The sequence below is a fragment of the Barbatula barbatula genome (assembly GCF_947034865.1).
Source record: "Barbatula barbatula genome assembly, chromosome: 6".
Taxonomy (NCBI): Eukaryota; Metazoa; Chordata; class Actinopteri; order Cypriniformes; family Nemacheilidae; genus Barbatula; species Barbatula barbatula.
In genome coordinates this window covers 18314318-18332275 of record NC_136765.1, presented here as the reverse complement: position 1 = coordinate 18332275, position 17958 = coordinate 18314318, and the positions used below count along the sequence as shown (strand labels likewise).

The window sequence follows — 17958 nt, the reverse complement described above, 5'->3', positions numbered from 1 at the left end:
TTAATATAATATATATGGAAATTTCAACACTTAATTATGGCAGAGGCGAGGGCAGGGGGAGGGGGCTGATCATGTGTAAAATTGATTTGTTGGAGAAGTATTTGATAAAGCGACGAGGAAGAGGAAGGTGGAGTTTGATGGACAGCAGAAGGAATCAGGCAGAAAAAGTGCTGTCTTGGGGAAAATAAAACTTTTTTCCCCATTTCCCTCTTTTCCATTATAAAATAAGGTGCATCAGCACTAAATATATATATATATTTTTTTCCAGCTATCTGTAGGTTGGGAATTTAAATGAGTGGGCTTTTTCTCCCCCCTCCTTTCCTGAGAATAGTCAGAGTTTAGGTGGCAAGGATGAAGGAGAGATTGATGAACAAGTGGAATAAAAGAGGACTGTCACAATCACGCACACTTAGAAATAAGCGTGCAGTTGAATTACTGTGTTTCTCTTTAATCACTGTCTCATCCTTCACTCCCACGAGCCAGAGGGGATTGAAAGGGGGAGTTTGCTGACAAATGTGTACATGAGAGTAAATTTGCGCATGTGTGTGGATCTGTTAGATCCCTGCTGATAGGCCCTTAGGCTCTGACCCACCTCTTCCATATATTTCAATTTAGTCTCTCTTTAGTGTCGCACCCGACTGCTGTCATATTCTGTTATACCGGAGGTCAATTAGTATTTGAATGTGTGTGAATGCAACCTTTTGTCTAAAGCATCACACATGGTCCGTAAGTGAATAAATGTTTGTTATAGCTGAAATGTGCTGTGGATTATCAATTTAATATACAATTTTCTCGTTTTTAATTTTTGTATTTTTACAGGATGTGCTGCATGTACATTAGTAGGCTTAGTAGATTGCATTTATTATATTAAATACATGTTTACATATTGTGTTTTAGATTAAAAAAAATATAGATTTGACTTATTTTTTTATTTTTTTCATAACTTATTTATTATTATTTTTATGTTTTATAATTGATCAAATCCATGTTTTATAATTTACCAGTTTTTATGCTTATTTAACAATGATTTCTAAAAAATGTTTATGCTTTTTTAACCCTATTTGATGTGGACAACAATACACACAGGAAACACAATAAGCAGTAGAAAACGAAAGAATGATGGGCTTCATTAAAGCAAAACTCACATGTCATTATACCCACTGTAGCTAATAAATAGCAAAACCTCTACGAACGCAGGATGCCATGCTTTATTTTCCGCCTCTCATCACTCTCCCCCTCTCGTTTATTCTCTGTCAGCAGAAAGCGTTCAAAGACACCAGTCAGTACGTGGTGGGAGAACTGGCGGCGCTGGAGAGCGAGCAGAGGCAGATCGACACTCGGGCCTCGCGCGTGGAGAAGCGTCTGCGCTATCTCATGGACACAGGTACGCCGCCCAATTACACTGTAAACAGTTTTGGCAAATTGAGCGTTCACAAACTCTTATGGAGTTTGGGAAGTGTGAATCTTTGAAGCCGGGATGTTGGGGCGGCAGCGGGGATATGAAAAGGGGCGGTGAGGATGCAGGAAGGCTCTCTGGGCCGCCGTGATAAGAGAGCCTTCATGGGTGCTGATAACTAGTGCTGATAGCGTCCGCCAGCCAGCCACTATTGAACAGCACCGCGCAGCCATGCGCAACAGAACCCATATCTGGCCTTCAATGATATGCTGTAGGAGAGAGAGAGGGAGGGCAGGAGAAAGGGGGATACGGCAGAGGGGTAAAGGGTGAAGAGGCGAGGAAGAAAAAAGGGGAGGGGTGGTGTTAGGGGCTGGACCGAAAAAGGGAACGTTGAAATAATGAAAGACACATTAATAGATACATGCGCGCGTGCTCTATTGCTCTCTCGCTCTCCCTCTCACATATACACATATGAAAGGTTGTGGAGCAATCTTTCAGGTGTATGTAGCAGGAAAAAAGGGCCGTCGGGGCTTTGTCAAATGCGTGGAGCTCCATTTCTAGCAAGGCACCTCAATAAGTGAAATTGGAGAATAGCTTCATGGCCATCCGGATGCTGATAGGAAACAATCATTTCTCACAGGGCAGCTTTGGGAAGTCGGGGTGGAAAAAAGGGAGGGAAAAATAGCCGGTTGAATTTTTATGCTTCTCCGTCGCATTGAAACGATATCAAGACTATCAGTTTTGTGTTTGCCCAACCTTCCATCCATTTCTCTCTCTCACTTCACACTCACCTGGACCCTGTTGAAGTCAAAGCCATCGTGTCCATTTGAAGTTTTTTTTTTGCAATGATATGGGGCTTGAATACCTAGCAGGAGAACTGTACCAAACATTTTAGAAAGATTTATACACTCACAGACAGAAATAAGAAGCACTGTTACACACCAGACCACATGTACGAGTCTCACCTTAATGTGCTTACCTGGTTAAGCTAGTGCATGCATTTTACTGTTCTCAATGCTGTCAGGTTCACAAGACTACTGTTGTACATGTTCCATCAACAACAGCTTCAATAGCTAATATATATACTCCTATATAAATTGTTTTTCTGAAATTACTATTCATACGTCAAATTATCGTTTTAGTTTCATTCTGTGAATTACAACATTTCTCCGAAGTTGTTTTTTTGTTTTTTTCTGTGGCTGTATATATTTAAAACAAACTAGATTATATGTTAGAGTATGTAATGTACAGTATTTGAAGTATTAAATGCCATATACTGTTGATTTTGTATCTACAGTACATAATGTAGGTCCGTGCCATGCTCTGTGTTCGTTAAATCAGTATCCGCTTAAATTGTGATGTAAGCAATACTGTTTCAAGTGAGGGTTCCATGTAAACAACCGTTAAGGGGCACTTTTTTATTTATATCACACATTTACGTGAAACTGTTATAGGTTCACGGTGTACACTACAGGCTCATAGATGTCAATATTTAAATAAATTGTCTGGATATCTGGGATTTTGTTATGAAGGGATTTTGTTATGTAGATAAAGTGTTTTTTTTTTTTCAAAAGTTTAACAGCAAACAATCAGTTTATATTAGCATTGTATGTTGTTTGCCTATAGCATCTGATAATGGTATATGGAAATTGTGTATGACCTTCCTTCCTTGTGACTTCAGGCCTCACAACCGGTTTGCTTATTTTACTAAGAAAATTCTTTCTTACACATTTATGTATATAAGACTAACACCTTTATATATAAATATCAAAACAGATATACTGTATATACATACAGTATATAAAAAAAGTTTACATTAAAAACGTCGAATAAAACTATTTGTTACACCCCATCCCCCTCTCATTATACAGTACGCTTTGCTTTATTCTGCTGGGGTTTTTTTGCGTTTGTTTCCCAGATGAATTCACAGTAATTGGGCTGGTTAATTTATTTACTGTGCGCAGTTCACAGCACATTAAAGAATGGAGATAATTGAACACGAATTGTCAAGTGTCTTCTGATATCAGGCGTATTACAGAAGGGAATGCGTATAAAACTCTATTTCCATGCAACCATTGTTTATGGTAATTAAGTACACAGATGTATTCCTTGGTTGCCTTCCAAGCTTATGGCGACTGCTATTGTTGTCTTCTATTAATATGTAATCAGTAAATAGTTTAATTTTCTAATCTGCAGTTGGAGAATTCACTTTCTAACAGCTCTTAATTATGGCAGAGTCCTAATGATGCAGCCGCTGATGGGCTAGAAGTGCCGAGCGCTCGGGGGAACAGCCAGGCCTGCGGTGGCTCCCGCCTAATGAACTTGTTATTCCCACACCAGAGGGAGCAGTGTCCTACACACATACACTCGCCAGCAGCTCAGCCAGCATCTCTTTTAGCCACACGCCCGGAATTACGTCTAAATGTGTTATTGTCACCCAGATTTTCGGAACATATCAATTTTGAACCTATTGCCAAATCGAAAGAGAGGTATTCACACACCAGCCATTCTGTCCTGGGCACAATGCCTCGCTGAAGTGCATTGAACATTTTCAGCGCGTAGCATTGAAACGCGTGTAAATGTTATCTCTGCGGCTTTTGATACTACGCAACCCCATGAATGCATCTGCCTGACATCTGCTCAACATGCATTTATGCACACATATGATTTTCAAATTGCTTTATAACCTGCAACAATGAATGCAATTATGAAAATAATGGCATTTAAAGGTGCTCCAAACCCACACACCTACAGAGTCCTCGATAAGAGATTTTTAAAAAGCACAGAGGGAAGAATGAGTTTTTTGGGAGATTAACATATGTTTAAAAATTGCACTTGAGTCTGATAAGATTGACACAGGTTTTATTGCATGCTAATCCTTCCTCTTTTTCTCTGCCGCGGTCACAGAAATTCATACAAGACGGATATCATCAGCTTAATGTAGTTTACAGACAAGCCATCGCATTCCGCGCTGGTAAAACAGAGATTCTGTGGCGTTAGAAAAGGTTTGAGATTGACACGCTGACGTGGTCGTTTTTATTGGTGGCTTTTTTTCAGAACCTTAGACTTGAAACGCCATTTTTGTTTGTCATTTTATTCCCTTCTCCCCCATCAGTTTTCCCACATTAATTCTCCATGCCCACATTCCAAGGCAGCGGTGGTCATGCAGAAATAATTGCTCGAGTGTCTGCGTTTATAGATCTCCGCTCCGCCAAGACTGAAATGGAATTGCTTGTGTGGCTAAGGCAACATGCTTGTAACCGTCCCCTTAGTTTGACTAAAGATTTAAGCTTGGCTACGTGAGTCGCATAGGGAAATGGTCTCCAAGCTTAGACAACAGCTAACCGCTAACACAGCTTTAAGTATATTATCAGGCAAGTTCTTTCAGAAACGTATTGCTAAAGAAGCTTAACATTAATTATTGTAACTTTGGGAAGATTACATCCACAGCATGCTTGTAAGCGGTGGCATACTCCTCTTGACCTCCTATGCAAGAGCTTAAAGACACTAGAATGGCATTTCAGCAGCATTAATGGGATAACCAGTATAATCTTTCCACAGTAAGAGAAGGAAAATTGTTTAGAGCATAATACTCGTCCCGGTTCTGTAGACGAGACATTTTGTGATGTCTCCTGCATTCGGCACTCATCGGTTAAAATCGCCGCAATCGTAAACTCACGCTGTTCTCTTTCTTCTGTCCTCACTTTCCCTCTGTCTTATTATTTCTCTTCCCTGGAATTTGTATGCTAGTTCAGTACCTTGTCCGTTATAATTTTCAAGACCTTGTTTAGCCTTCCTGCCAGGCGTGCGCAGCGAGAGGAGGAAAGTAAGTACGGAGACACAGACGCAGGAATTTGGCTCATAAGGGTGGCTTTTATCAGCACGACCAATGGCCAACGGTTGATCTGGAAGGTGAACGTCTATTCAGGTTCAGTGCCGGAATATATGCTCGTCTTCAAGAGCTGGTTAACATCAGAATGGTCCATTTTTCGCTGCTGGATTTTTTGGCCTTTGTTCCTGGCGCTTGTTTTAAATCTCTCCGGACCTTTACACGCAGATCGCCGTTGTGACCTTACGTCTTCATTTATTCATATTGTAAGACATTGGTGATGTATTAAAAAGTCAAAATAATGTCCGGTTTATTGGGGTTTTAGAACGGTCAGTATAAGAAGAAAAAATCATTACATCAGCGACATTAAATCTCTACGGCTGTTTGGGTGTTCAGAGAGTAAAAACTATTTAATTAGTTAAGTTGCATTGACTTCACATTCAAACCCCCAAACAGCACCCCTCCCTCCAAAAGCTTTTCCCAGATGTGAAGAGGGTTTTTTGGTCCGGTGTCAGGCTTTCAAACATTCTTTAACAGTTGGATGAAAGGGGATTTTAAGGAAGATTAGAGAACGGGATCCTCCAGGCATTGTCTGAGAATCTTAAGATAAAACGCACGGGGTGGATGATGTCTTGAGGGGGTAGGGTTTGTTGGTTGCTGGAGATAGGGCCTGCATTGAGAGACATGTAATTTATATTTTTATAACGGCACGGAAATTACACGAGTCGGGTCCCTCTCTACCCCCTGTTTGTTTTCTCTTTACGCTTTCATCCGTCTGCCCCCCCCCATGCGTTATGCAGTGGCCTTGCTGTCCTCTAAATTGCTGGTGTGAAGTTAAGTTAAATGCTGCTACATGTGGCATTGCAGGCAGGCAGTGATATGCCTGATTAACATTTTCAAAAGAGGCACAATGATGGCGCTTATTATAATCTCCCCTTTATTGAAGCATCTTGAGGCCTTTTCATCTCTCTCTCTCTTTGACTGCCGTTCCAGTAAAACCCAGCCAAACGCAGCTAGTGCCATGCCACTGCGGCTCTATGTGCGCAGAAAAACCTCTCCACAACGTCAGCCAAGACCTCGATGATCTCCTGGGCTCTTTTGGTTCATTTTTTTGTTGTATTTTTGTGCCACTGGAGTGTGTGTCTGTCTTTAGTTTTATAGGATTTTTGTCTTTATTGTGGAGGAGAGTGAAATATGGGATTGGTACACCGCCCGACGGTTTCAAAGTTCATCCCTGTGATCATGAGAGACCGTTTTATTCATTGTGCGATTATTATAATATATTTTTTGTAAAAAAACATATTTTTATTCTGGTAGGATCAGCCAGGTAATTTTTTTTCTTTAACCTCTGGAAGCCTACCAAAACAGTTTGTGTGCGCGGGACTCTGTTTGCATAATTGATCATTATTTGGTTTACAAATTGTCTCCTGACAACATAATTGAATTTCAGTCATGCACTTGATTAATAGACCTTTTCATATGGAAACTGATTAAGACGCACTTTACAATTAAGTGTAATGACGCGGGGTTGGCCCGTAATTAGGGCCATTCACTTGCTAACAGCCCTGCTATGCTAGCCCAGTTGTTGTTCATTTCCCTTTGTATGGCCCTCTCTAGGCTACACATTCCTCTAACGTACTACCTGAACCTTATCAGCACACAGCTTCTTCCCCAGCCCACCTTTAGCATGCTAAAACACGCTAACGACACCCAAAACAGCTCATTTAAGCTAATGGAAATGACCATTTAAATGCTATTGTTCTGCTGTTAGCCACTTAGCAGAGATGAAGAGATAGCAAAGGAAGACACTTTTACAGTTACCATAGGGAGGAGACTCATTATCAATTTGTCCTGAGGAGAGAAAGAGAGAGAGAGAAGAAATAGAAGGGTTTGAAGGGGGGAGAAAAGAAAACGCCAGAATCCACAACGCACATACGTGGAGGGCGGCTAATAGTGTTAGCACATCCATTACTCTCCTCGGCTTAATTCATTAAGCAAATTGGGCGGGAACCGCATTGGCCTTGTTGAAATACGTGCAATATGACACTGCTCAAATTTGTTCTAACACATGGCCCGGGGAGACGAACCGTCCGCTCTAATGGGGGAGGAGGGGCAAATTATGCAAAGGCACACCGCGGGAGGGAAGTAACTACAACACGGAGGGAGTAGAACACCTCCACCCTGAACTAACCTCATTTTCCTCTAATCCAAGCTGTGCCACATTCCTCGTCTTCTCTCAGTTGTGCCTTTTGGCCTGGTGTTCTCAATCTAGTTTAGCAAGTGAATGTAGAGGTAGCTTCTTTATACGATATGCCATGGCATTATAGAGTATTCCTATAGACGGTTTCAAGGCATCAACATAAACAGACTGCACGCTTTTGTGGCCCAAATTTACCTTTCGATTGACTTCCACAAAGAATAGAGTCCCTGGAGATTATTTCTAAAAACAAGCAAAAGAAATAGCAAGTAACTTACATTAGCTAGCAAGTTAAAAGTATGTCTAGCCAGTTTAATTTTGGGTTACCAATAATGTTGACCGTTACTTGACTGAACTTAAATCTGACAGTTACACAACCCATTCAACAGATTGTTTATTTAATCAAATTAATATAGCATAAAATTCAACGTGTAATTCATTTAATACAATTAGTATTATAAATTGATTAAAATTTAAATTATTATATTATTAGCCACTAGCCAGGCCGATAAACAAACACAGACCGGAAGTTAACTTCGGGCCAGGAAAAGCTTTTTCATCCGATTAAACAGTCTATAGCTCAACTGGTCGAGCATGGTGCTTGCAACATCACAGTTTCGAGGGAATAAACTTACTCTACTTGAAACTCAGAATGAATTATTTGAACATGCACATTGTTTTGGATAAAAGCATCTGTCAATGTATAAATGTCAGCCTTAGTGTTTGACATACTTGTGTTATCATTTTATAACACAAAGTTTTTAAAAAGCTTTTGACAGTCTTTTAAAAGCTGCAAGTCTTCGGGGCACAACAGATGCGTGTCACTCATCGCAACTGTTTGTTCAGAAGTTGCCATTTACTTGAAAGACAGATTAAGCAAATAAAAGCAAATCATATGTTAGCAAGAAAAACATTCTGCTGTTGACAGGATCTTGCTGCTTGTGCTAATTTGTCGTCTCTACAGGTAGCCGCTTCAGCGTCTCTCACGGTTTAGTGTGAATCTAAATGGAGAGTTGCTCAAGCTCTGATAACCCCCTAGAATTTCACACCTCTTCGTATGTAAACAGAGGGCCCTAAGTAGATGAGATAACAGATACAGTATAGATTTAAACGGCTGCAATATGTGCTTAACGTAAACAAAGTCAGTCTTGAAGGGATACTTCACCCAAAAAAAAAATTGTCATCATTTACTCACCTTCGAGTTGTTCCAAATCTGTATAAATCTTTGTTCTGATAAACACAAAAGAAGACATTTTGAAGAATGTAGGACAGCAAACAGTTCAGGGGCACTTTTGACTACCATTGTATTTTTCCTACTATGGGAGTCAATGGGGGGAAAGCTGTCTGATTATAAGCATTCTTCAAAATATCTCTCTCTGTGTTCCTCAGAACAAATACATTTATACAGATTTGGAACAACTCGAAAATGAGTAAACAATGACAAATTTTTGGGTGCAGTATCCCTTTAACTATCATGTACAAATATCCTTACGTTTTGTTTTGAGTAAAATGTACTGCCTGCTTCATTATTGGCTTGTGTTGACAAATGGTATGTTACTGTAATCCAAAAGATATAAGATGGTCATATTCATAATTATTATCTGTACATCTGATAAACTTAGATCATGTAAAGTCTTAGATTCATAATATTTTTGTAAGAAAATACTCATGGAGTGGCACATTTGTGACCATTTTCTTATAAAATTTTAAATCGGTTGGGCAGTCAACTTAACGCAGTTAGTTTAGCTTTGAGGAGGAGCAATAAATGGAGGCATGAATGCAACCCTTTTTTCATTTGGTTGTGTGGAGATTGTAAGAAGCTTCACATCACAGATACATATGTATGTGCTCACAGCTCCCTCCTGGAAAGCACCTTTTTACATGTACATGTCTACTGGGGTACCAGATACCCTCCCCCCGCCCCAGCAAACAAGCCTCCCCTCGGTCAGCTAATCAGTACCTCGGCTAGATGCATTGTGACACTATGCAGATGTATTTACATTGGAATAGGAGAATCAGGGGATCCTAAACTCAGGCATCGAAGTTAAAGAGAGAGAATACCCAAGGCCAACAAATAAATGAAAGTTTGCTTAAATCCGTGAGATAATAGGGTCTGTGTTCAGACTTACCACAGTGGAGAGATAAACACAGGGATTACTTGGGGGTATGCATCAGTTGTTTTCTGCTGGGTGGCCTTACTTGTCAAAAAGGGGGAAAAGGGGAGAGAGAGAAAGAGAAAATGGAGGAAAAAAAACGTTTAACGCAAGGACATTCACATGGCACATTGAGAAAAGAAGTACCGCTAATTCCATCAAAGCAAGAGAAATCGGCCATTAATTTATTCTGGTCTCTCCCTCCCCTGTAGCTATTGTTGCTTTGGTTGTTGATCATTTCGGTAACATCTGGTCATTCTTGGGTCTTTTTGGATGGTAGCTAGCATCAAACAGTCAACCCCACCCCCATAAAATGATTGAAAAATGCCTGTTATGTCTTGCTGATGGTTGGTAGGAATGGGTAGGATCTACTGTGTTCTCCTGGAGAACTATTTTTGTAATCTTTCCGAATAGAACTCAGAAATATCACTGCAACGTATCATGAATAGAACATTTAATTCAATACCTAACATCTATTTTGCACAGTGGATGATGCTTGTTATTATATATTAGGAAAGATGGAGAGATTGAGCATTTGAATCAAGGGTTTGTGGAGAAGCAGATTATGACTTCCGTGGTGACTCCTTCCAGCTTTGGGGAAATGAGCTGTTGACATTCTTCAGGGTCATCATTCAAGATAGCAAGCCAACCAGCAGGATTTACCCGATAAACCCATCCAACTAGACCTTTATCCATTTCACTACAACAGGGAAAGGCACAGGCGAGATGGAAACGGTTACCGGTTAACACTGATGGTTTGCTTGTTCCATCAGAGCTGGAAGCATTTATTCAGACATGATGGATACTATCCTTTTCATTTTGACTGAACCTTCTTTACTGCTATGCATTAATGAAAATATGTAATTTTTATGTAAAGAATGAATATATATCGCTCGAATGGGTTTCATGAAAATATAAAGCATTCTATCAATATCAGTTCAAGTTTTGATATATATATATATATATGTATTGACATACTGTATATGGTATATCACACACATTTTTAGTCGATGGCTAGTGGTCAGCATTCCTTGCATAGATATAGCTTTAGTGTATATTCAGAATTTTTCATATGGTGGACCACTTCAACAGAATTGTGACCCTGGACAACAAAACTAGTTTTATGGGTCGATTTTTCGAAATTGAGATTTTGACATAATCTGAAAGCTGAATGATAAAGTTTTCGACTGATGTATGTGTTGTCAGGAAATGACAATAAATGGGAGATACAACTGTTTAAAAACTCTGGAATATGAGGGTACGAAAAATTCGAAATATTGAGAAAACCTTTGAAGTTGTTAATCAGAGGCACTGTAGCAGGCCATCCATTTTTATATATGTAGGGAATATATATTTACAAAATATCTTCATGGAACATGATCCTTACTTAATATCCTAATGATTCTATACAAAAAATCCATAATTTTGACCTGTACAATGTACTTTTGGCTTTTACCTAAAATGCTACTTAAGACTGGTATTGTGATCCAGGGTCACAAATGTGAAAATGAGGATCAGTTTTAAGGATGTAGAGAAATTGAGGATTTATTTTACGTATTGCGTGCTAGCTGAATGAAGTTAGTCATGTAGTATTCCTTTAATGTTGGTCTTTAATATGTTTTGTTTTATCAGCTAATCAATTTGCAGATCATATGAAAGCTTAACGGACGTAGACTGTTTTAGAAACACCGCTTTAATCTGTAGTATGATTTTCAGAGACCCGAACCGCTCTCTATGACCTATATTTAGAGGAGATTGAATGGCTGTGTGTTGATTCAATACATGTTTGATGGGGACTTTTGAAGACGAATCATTTACCTTCTCTGTCATCTCTTCAAGAACATCATCTTCACACACGAAGCCTCTGTCTGACAACGTTCGAGTCCTCTCCACCTTGGTCGAAATCATTTTTTCCCATAATTCTCTTGTGTAACCTGGGGCTAGCGCAGTTCCCCGTGGTGCGCTAGCCCCGGAGGAAAGACAAAAGCACAATGAAACGGGGAGCTTACCACCAACCGCTCTCACTGGAGCTCTGGAGTAGGGCCCACTATACAGCGCTGCCTCTCCAGTTCTGTCCCAATGCTAATGAGCCGACTCTGATCTTTCCTCTGCTTCCCGTGTTTTCAACATCTTCAAGGACCACATGGCGCTAGCAAAATAAAGACAACCAAATGAGAATTTTTAACGCTTTTTGTGTCAGGGCCTTTCAGCCAGCTCGCTCATTTAATATTCCCTCCGAGAAAGAAAGACGAGAATAAAGAAGAAAAGAAAAAAGGTAAAATGTGCAACAAGGAGTTTGAGGTGCTGGAGGGAAGGGAGGGAAGGGGGAGGTGTCACTAACATTCCTCCTCAGAGTTATCGCTCAGAATCAAATGATATCTAAATCGCCCAAAATATAAAAGACTCGTCACGACCTCCAGATTCTTATGTCTCCGTTAAAACCGACAGCCGAAATTAAACCTATTTGACAAATATCGGGGGGCGATATCTTTGAGCTTCATGATATCACTGACAGCTTCCAAACAAGAGGCAACAGATAAAGGGTGAAAGAGGGCCCGAGTCGAACAGAGACTCCTGCCGGCTGTTCACACACTCCTTTTTAATAGCTGCGTTCTCTATACAGAGGCACAGGCCAGTGGCTTGCATTAGTGCTAGAGACGGCTAGTTAATAGGATGATGTCTTTTAGCTTTTGTTATGAGATTATTAACCGGGATAGGTTTCTGCTCTCATCCCAGCCGCTGCTCTGAGGGCCTGTTGAGCACAAGTGCTAAAGTACGGCGTCCACACATTGTGCCGCGCTTGTATGGTAAAAGGCTTTTAATGAAACACCTTTCGGAGGACTTCACCAGGTGATCTTTTTTTTACCGCTCTCGTCCGCCACTCACCCGGCTTTAATTACCTGAAGTACTCTGCTTTTTCCAAAGGCCCTTGATTCAACGCCCTGTGTTCAATGCTCCCAAAAGTAGGCTTAAAGTGGGTGATAGAGGGAAATGATAGTATTTGTCAAAATACGAATGAGAGAAAGAGGAGAGGACCTCTGGCCCAGCGTTTCACCCTGAAGGTCATGTTAAGATAAAAGGGTTTTGTATTTTTTAAACCTTGGAACGCATTTATTTTTGTACGAAGATTACACAGATTGTATTTTAGGGTTGATATATGTTTCGGATCTATTATTTATTGCTTGTTCTATGTTTTAAATGCATTATTACCCTTGCTTAATGACAAAATGTCATCAGATTCGTATATGTTGTAGTATTTCTTGTTTGCTGGATGATGCAATTTACCCACCGTCCTCGTCATCCATGGAAATGTTTGTTTGTCCCGGTTTTCCACCCTTCTGTCATTTTGCATTATTATTTGTCCCAAGCATTGTTGTGAAGAGGGCTGTAATTGTTGTTTTGTAATGTAAACTGCCTGTCTTGGCTGTTATGCTCATCGGGAAGTTGAGATAGTGGACAGGCGGCACAGGGATTAAGCGGCAAGAAATGGACAACACTAGCTGATAGTCTGTCAGTCTGTGATAATGTTTATTGATTAAAAGGGAGGGGGGCATACAAACACAGTTTAATAGAGCAGGGGCCTGTGGACAGATTTTCACAGATTTTAAAATTCAGATAGTCTACGTTTTGTTCCTGGCCAATGTAAAAAATAATCGATAACTGAATTTATTTGATGTTTTTCTGTTAACACTTCACAATAAGGTGCTATTTGTTAACAATGAGTTAATGCATTAGCTAACATGAACTGACAATGAACAATACTTCTACAGCATTTATTAAAATACATTTAATCATTTACTAATACATTATTAAAATCAAACTTTGTCACTGTTAATGCACCTTGAACTAACATGAACAACTTTATTGACATGAACTAACATCGACAGGGGTGAATGAATGCTGGAAATAAAATTGTTAATTGAAAGCTAATGTTCGCTAACTAATAGCACCTTACTGTAAAGTGTTACCGTTTTTCTTTTCAGTAATGGGAGTAAAATACATCTCGGTTCAAACGTACCAATATTTGAAAACCTACGAAATATATTGCGTGGAAATTGTTTGTATTGTTCCCGCCGCATCAGACATGAAGTGAGACGTGTCTGTGTTGTTAGCCGGGGGAGCGGGGTTGTTTGCAGAGAGGGGCTGTTTGTGTTAACTGCGCTAAAGGGGCGGGTGAGAAAGAAGTATTAAGGTACAGCCTATCATCTGTCAGCCCTTCACCGAACGCTCAAACAATTACATGAAAGCACGTATGATAACAATGTATGTATAGCCAAGACTTTTCTGTCATTAAGAGACTTCAGCGATCCTGTTTTCCTCCCGTTTCAGTGTCTATCTGCCCCGCTTATGAATTCTTTCTCATAATCCGCAAACCGTGCAGCTGAAGGTCAATAATACCAGTGGCAATTGAAAACCGTTAGTGGATTGGCATCGGGACACTTTGCGGGGAATTAAATGCTAATCTGATTGTGTTCTGTTAATGCACATATGTCGGTGTGTGATAATTAAGTGATCATTCTCTAAACATACAATCCAAAATCTGTAAAATAATTTAATTCACTGCGATTTAATGGATCCTATTTAAATTGGTTTAATAACATCTTAAGCTCAGCATTGGTTATTTTGTACTTTTGTAAATAATAAGGCTTTAAATTTAGGGTTTTTTTTGAGAAAACCAAAGTTATTGAAGATCTCTGTTTTCCACACATCTCTTGTTGCTTTTTAGTCTCTCGGACACCTAAAAAGACCGGATAAATAGATAAATAGCAGACAGGGGAAAAGGTTAGTGGTTAACTAGGTTTAATCAAGAGAAAATGTGTTCGGTCCATTTTGAAACTAGCGAAACTGAGATTCGGTGTTGTGGTTAAAGGTAAACTACCTTCCGTCAGAGAGGCGCGGGGCGAGCGCGGCCCTTTTAGCCCACGCTAACAAGACTTCTCCACATTGCAGAGCCACTCAGAGTAATTAAATCAATCCTTTTGTACTCGCCGCTCTCTCCTTCAGTGACGAGAGAAGATCTGATTATTGTCTTCATGCATATTCAAAAAGACTCCCTGACTGACCCTTAATGAGCTTCTTCTCACTCGCACACAATACCTTCTTCATCTTGGCCTTTCCATCCCCATACTCAATTTTTACTCTTGTTTTTCTCTCTTTGTTTTTAACTTCCAAAACAAAAGTGGACACAGCTCTCGGCCGCAGAGACTGAACAGGCACGGAGCGTCAGCACGCTTAAAAAAATATATTGTAAATGTTCAAAATGTGGTGGGTGAGTGCAGATCTTCCCCTTCAAACTCCGATAGACAAATTGGATTACTGGGTATTGGATTAAACAGAAAACGGATGGATAAGAAATGAGACGAGCTTGCTGTGATCACAGGGTTTAATATATTTCTTTTCTTTTTTCTTTTCTTTATGGCCTCTTCTCTCCAACCCGGCCTGTTTTTTTCTTCTCGAGTAAAGACACCCGGCTCTTAGCAGGACTCGGGATTAATTTGTAATTTTTCTGGTTTTTAATGCTTTATAAAGATTTTTATCTAAATCAAATGAAGCGGAATTTTGTAATTAAACAAAATGCCAAGCAAAACAATCCCCCTGTTGTGTAGGTTTACTTCAGAGTTATTTAGTTTTTATCATTCAGTCAATATCTAAATAAGGCTCTAATTAAAACAACAACCTTAAAATAACAATTAATTTGCTATTTGCAACATTTTGCCTAATTACATGCCTTGAAAATGAAAAACAATCTGTACTCATATTTGGCCAGTTTTGGAAGATATATTTTTAAGTATAGTTATTTAATTGATATTTTTAAATACCACACTCTTCCCTGACGCTAAAAACAATTTGCTGTATATTTGACAAATTAGCGCATACATTTTTTAGATGAGTAGATATCATATATACAGGCAATTTCACTCAAATATATTTTATGAACAAGTGTATTGGGTGTTGTTTTTGTGCTGTTGCTGTTAGTAAATAATGACTGAAGGTGAGCAGGAAAAAGGGGCATGTGTGAGGATATGTGTGAGGATTTCATTAATGCTATCTGGTTTGAATGCAACAGTGGCTGAGATGACTATCTTAATCTGATTTGGCTACAGAGGCCAGATCACCCTGCCATTGACACAGGCCTCAGGCCCAGCAGACGGGTCTAGTCCCTGTAGCCTGCTAGTGCACGAATGTGTGGACTGTAGGGTGTGTAAGTGTTTCGCTCTTGTGTTTTAAGTTACCGTGTTTCATTCCATTCAATGCTGATTTTGGGAGTGCTCAGCTAAACTAGAGAAACAGGTTCTGTTTATTTCTAATTATATTTAATTTGTTGATCAGGATAATAGGAGTACTAAATGCACCATCAAAAGGTTTAATAAACTAGGTTTATATAATTAAAGGAAAATGTTTATTTTATTGCTTATTGGTGTTTTTAAAAGGTTCATTAGTGTGCGGTCCAAATGTGTGATAATCCGTTATTTGATTATTTCATGCATTGTCTGCACAAGATATCAAAATATTGCAAATTTGTATAGCTGAATAATCATATTGCATTGATGTTCAATGACTTAATGATTTGACTGAAAATCGAAAGAAATGCCCCAAAATCCTAAACTGCTCACTTTGTGCAAGAAAACAGAGCTGCAAATATATTAGAATAAAAACAAACTTTATCAGAAATAAAGTGCATCAAAAAACATAATTTTTTTAATAAAATGCATCTATTTGTGGCATTTTCAGCCGTGAGTTGGTCTTAAATTATTTGAATTATGGGAATTGTAATTAAAAAAGATTTAAGCTTTTTTCCATTTTCTGGATAGTTGTTTTTGATATGTGGGATGTTCCCAGCAAAGGTCAGAGTTGAAGTGTTGGCAATGTAGAGTGTATATAAAAAGTGTTTGTTGGTTTGTGTTTGTACTATTTGTTTTAGTGGTAAAGCGAGGACTTCTTTCCTGATGTCACTGCTCTCTCACTACAGAAGCTTAGGTGACGGCCTCCAGGATGTGTCTCCTAATCCGTCATTCCCTTACAATGTCACACAAGCTTAATATTACCATTTATTATTTGCTTGTTTCATTTGACTCTGCGTCGCTACAATGACCTGTCACTGCACACTTTATCCCTTCCGAGCTGCACTATTTAAAAGTTGACTACAATAATCCAGGCTTGATTCCTAAATCCCAGACCCCCTTTAACGGCGTTTTCGTCAAATGCAAAATTTCACACATCTGGCGCTGGCAGACATGAGAGCGGCTCCCCTGGTGGAGGGCCGGGGAGGTTTGGGGGTGTGAGTGACGGAGCCGTCGTCCCTCTGGGGGCCGCCGCTGGCTTTGTTGTGGCTAGCGGATTTGTCTCTCTCACATGACCGGCGTCACAGTCACATGGTGCCAAGCAACAGCATGATGGAAAAGATCCGAAGCCGAGTTCCCACATCGGGTTTCTTATTGAAGATCCCCCTTCTTATCATTCCCCCCTTCCTCGTAATTGCTCTGTGCTCACAGACACACACACACGTTGTCATACTGCTTCTTGATGTAGTGGGTTGTTCTTGTCCTCATTGCTAATTGGTTAATGCATTTTATTCATGCTAAAATCCACATTATTATAACATATTTGATGAACATCATCCTTTAATCCTTCGGAGTATCTATCGACAGAAATACAATATAATATACGTAACTATGTCTTCAGAGGTTACATAATGAATTAAGTGTTATTTCTTTATTACCTTAGAATGAGCTATTCCCATTTACATACACACCGCGGGTCTCCTTGCTTGTAATACACCATGTTGTTTCAACAGTGTTGACAAACTGTTCTACAGAGCACATTTTGTAAATACGTCATCTCGCTTGACAAAGAAGAGAAGACGTGACCGCATCTTAGTTCTGTGTCAGCCTCCACAGTACTTCAACAGAGAGGGCGGAGTGGTGAAGTAAGCCAATGGTTGCAATTCGAGACCTCACCACTAGATGCCTCTAGATTTCATTCACTGGACTTTAAGTAAAACCTAGTGAATAATACAATAAATAATATCATAAAACATATATAAATAATGTAAATATATAAATATGAATATATAAATAACAGATTGTCTTTTATATTTTAAGAATGTCGTTTTATTATGTATAAAACTGTGCTGTATTGTCTTATACGTTATTGCTCAAGTAACCTCTGAAAAATGACTTTTTGTTTTCTTTTGACAAAAAATAGACGCGAGACAACGTTGCTCTCCACAGTTAAGTGCACATAAAGGTCACCTAAGTTCACTCAGATGCATACATTTGTTTAATTGTCTGGCGTTTAGCAGACGTTAAAGCTACAAAAGTCATCACATTAGTCAAAAGAGAGATCGTGTTTGTGTACAGATGCTAATTCTGTTGTTGATGCT

General features: G+C 39.4%; 1 protein-coding gene across 8 annotated transcripts in view; it reads left to right on the top strand.

Moving 5' to 3' along the window:
* ehbp1 (EH domain binding protein 1) overlaps positions 1 to 17958 on the top strand; it is a 113823-nt gene that overhangs the window by 86991 nt on the left and 8874 nt on the right. For 5 of the 8 annotated variants that reach the window (XM_079458362.1, XM_079458359.1, XM_079458361.1 and 2 more), the window contains one exon: positions 1258 to 1384. In XM_079458362.1, the coding sequence (XP_079314488.1) occupies positions 1258 to 1384 (127 nt within the window). The remainder of the gene's footprint in view (positions 1 to 1257; positions 1385 to 17958) is intronic. The other 3 variants (XM_079458364.1, XM_079458363.1, XM_079458360.1) reach the window with 1 other exon arrangement.